This window comes from Aplysia californica, unplaced genomic scaffold (assembly GCF_000002075.1).
Source record: "Aplysia californica isolate F4 #8 unplaced genomic scaffold, AplCal3.0 scaffold00007, whole genome shotgun sequence".
In the NCBI taxonomy this organism is placed as follows: Eukaryota; Metazoa; Mollusca; class Gastropoda; order Aplysiida; family Aplysiidae; genus Aplysia; species Aplysia californica.
In genome coordinates this window covers 2,926,923-2,930,158 of record NW_004797277.1, presented here as the reverse complement: position 1 = coordinate 2,930,158, position 3,236 = coordinate 2,926,923, and the positions used below count along the sequence as shown (strand labels likewise).

At 38.2% G+C, this 3,236-nt stretch overlaps 1 protein-coding gene across 1 annotated transcript in view; it reads right to left on the bottom strand.

The window, feature by feature from the left end:
• LOC101856065 (serine/threonine-protein kinase ATR) overlaps window positions 1-3,236 on the bottom strand; it is a gene marked incomplete in the record, with an annotated part of 74,155 nt that overhangs the window by 2,791 nt on the left and 68,128 nt on the right. Inside the window, 2 exon segments of the mRNA XM_013081704.2 lie at window positions 1,313-1,398; window positions 2,197-2,262. Coding sequence (XP_012937158.1) covers window positions 1,313-1,398; window positions 2,197-2,262 — 152 coding nt within the window.

Sequence of the window (3,236 nt, the reverse complement as noted above, 5' to 3'; positions counted from 1 at the left end):
ACCCCCCCCCCCCCCCCCCCCCGCGTTTTTTCTACATGAAATGACACTATCCAAGACTTTCACCTGTTTTAAGACAACCACTTTTCTACTCAATGATGAACACTTTTGACTGTATGGATTAACATCCTCTTTACGGCCGTAAGCTGACAATACGCCTTTTTGTATTTTGGCTCCAAAAATGTTTATTCGCTTAATCGAACGCCTGACTAGTTACCCTACTTTTGTGAAAACAATCGAAGTGAAACTGTCATTAGTTTTTTAATAAATTAGAATTCAAGTTTCAGATGTACTCTATTTTTCAACAGTTACGTTGACAAAAAAACCCATCTTTTTCTCAAAGTTGCTGTGAATTTTTTAAACAGGCATTTTGTCAGCTTACGGTAGTTTTTGTGCCACATCTGAAACAGACACCAGTGACCTCATTTCTCTGCTTAGATTTAGATGCTCTCTCTCTATGTGAGCGAATTTTTTTGTTAACTCTATCCCTACGTCGTGTTTTACTATTGTATCCATACGACGTGGGGAACTCTGTGCCACTACTTTCCAAATAGGAAATTTACTCGTTAATCCGATCTGTACGCTTTGCCTAGCAGTCTGTCAAAATGATTTTCTTTGAAATACTGAAAGTTTCAAAGAGATCTTCACACTAGAAGTATTCTAAAATGTGAAGAATACAACCCCGGGTGTACAAAATGACCTCAAGGCGTACGGATAGGGTTAATCAGCATCCCTATCCGTCTGCTGGGACGCTGTATCCCACTCATCCCGGGTTGAAGCAACCCAGCTCATAAATGATCCAAATTGTGTTACAGGGGGCTTCTATACACCAAGCCAGCAGTTATCATTTGTGTCAAGACATGGTGGGATCAGGCGCTCATCAGTCTTTGAGCGAGTGCAGTTATTGGTATCATCTTAAAGCTTGTTTATTTGTCTATCTTCTGATGAAAAAAAACCCCCATCTATTTTGAATAAAAGTCGAGATATTCGCAATAGATGAGGTGGGGTTTGCCTGGTTTTAGAGGAAAAATTGGCAAGAAAATGGCTGCCAAAGTTTGGTGAATTCCGTAGTTTCAGAGCCCTTGAAAACTGAACATGTACTTTTTTTGTGCCTTTAATCAACATTTAAAAAAAAAGTAAAATCAACCCATAAATGTGTCTTTATATGGACATAAAAGATGTTGAACTAAAAAATAAAAATTCGACTAAAATTGCCAGACCGGCAGAAAAATGGCGACATCTTTTATCTCTCTCATCATTTTGACGAGTGCCTGACTGCACCATGTGGCCTCCAATCTCATCCCAACAATCTCACCTCATCAGCGGATCCATCTGGTCTCTGATCACCTGCAGCGTCATCTCACAGGCCCGCCGGAACAAGCCCTCATAGCCCAGTGGCCCCTGAGCTCAGTGAACACACAAGAGTTTTTCGGGGGTTTAGTAGGTGTTTTAGAGCACTTGCAATACAATTTGTCAAATAAGCGCTGAAGATTAGAGGTGTCCAAGAGAGTAATAAACACAAAAAAGGAGGAGAGTATTAGATTAGTAGTATTAGTATTATTATCAGAGTTTTACAGCATTTGCAACACAATTTGGTCAAATAAGTGCCAAAGATTAGAGGTGTTACAAGAAAGTAACAAACACAAAAAAGGAGGAGTAGGAGAGTATTAGTAAGAGTTTTACAGCACTTGCAAAGCAGTTTGATCATATAATATAAGTGCCAAAGATCAGAGGTGTCATAAGAGAGTAATAAACACAAAAAAGAAGGAGAAGAGATAAGGAGGATAGATGTTTGATAGGAGAGAAGCAGCAAACCACACCAGAAACCCCGGCCACCACCCACAGACACACTTTGAAAAACAAACTGAGAAGAGCAGAAAATGACTACATGGATGTATTGCTATAGGTACAAAAATTACTCTTCAAGGATTGAAACATAAAAGTTTGAAACACAACATTTTCTTACCAAAAAACAAAACAAAACAAAACAAAAAATCCCCCAAACAAAAAAGGCTTTGGGATATAAATCAATTCCTCCTATTTAAAATTTCCATCGTAACGATAAAACATTTCACTCCTCGTGAACAACAATGAAAAGGATTACAAAGTGCAAATTTAATTTGGAACATGAATACGTAGGTGAAGGCAAAGAAAAAGGATATAAGGAGAGAACCCAGCAAATGGACATGGGTCACTCACCAGAGCTGCAGTCATGTTTGGGGTCAGTCTGAAGGGAACCCTCTCAGGCCACTCAAAAGTTTCACCCTGTAGAGAAAAAAAAAAACACAAGAAGGAACATAAAATGACAGTGCAAGTCACATTACTTTTTAGAATAAACTAGCAGCACTTGAATGATATACACTCAAAATTGTCCAATAAAGCCACTCATTGTTGAGGAAAAATGTAATTCTCGTAGACATGTGGATTCTTGGACAGTGACATAGTATTTTTTCAAAAATGCAAAAGGGAAGAGAGAGGTGGTTATTTGTACAAGTAATTGTCTTGAACAATTGGCCTTTAGACCATCATTTTACAATAAAAGAAGCAAAATGCTGTAAACATCTGTCTAGAAATCAAATGAAGGAAAATGAATGACAAAGTCACCAGGTGTCTTTAAAACACTTAGCCCTCTTTTACAATCAAATTTATAAACAAAGAAGTAAAAATATTGCAAACAACTGCCTCTATAACTATTAATGCTTACAATACTTTTGAATCTAAAAAAATGTTTTCTTTTTGACAGTAGGCCAACATGAAACATCTCAAAATTCACATAGACAAAGTTGCACATGAACATAAAAGAGAAATAAACTTTCTATTCAATATGCATGTTACGCAGTTTTACATTTCAGAGGTCGTTTGCTGTCCATGAACAAAATTCGTCTCATGTGGTGATTTAAATGAGTGTTAGTGTGGCTCATACATTTTTCTCACAGACACCTTTTCCCCAAGCAAAATCATTTATGGGTTATGATAGCTCAGGCTGGTAGCAGCTTCATTTGGTGCTCGTTGACAAGTTGTAATGTGTGATTTCAAAAATCATACTTGTTTGATATTACTTCAAACTAGGCCAGGGCAAGATCGACTCTGGGATCGATTCTTTCGAGTCCAAATGAGGACTCAAAGAATCGATCTTGTTCCCAGACTCTAAGCTTCGAGTCCGCCCAGGGTCGACGCCTCCCGTCTCCTTTTTTTTAAGCCTGGTTCCTAGCCTAGACTCCGAGAATCGAGGCAAGAAT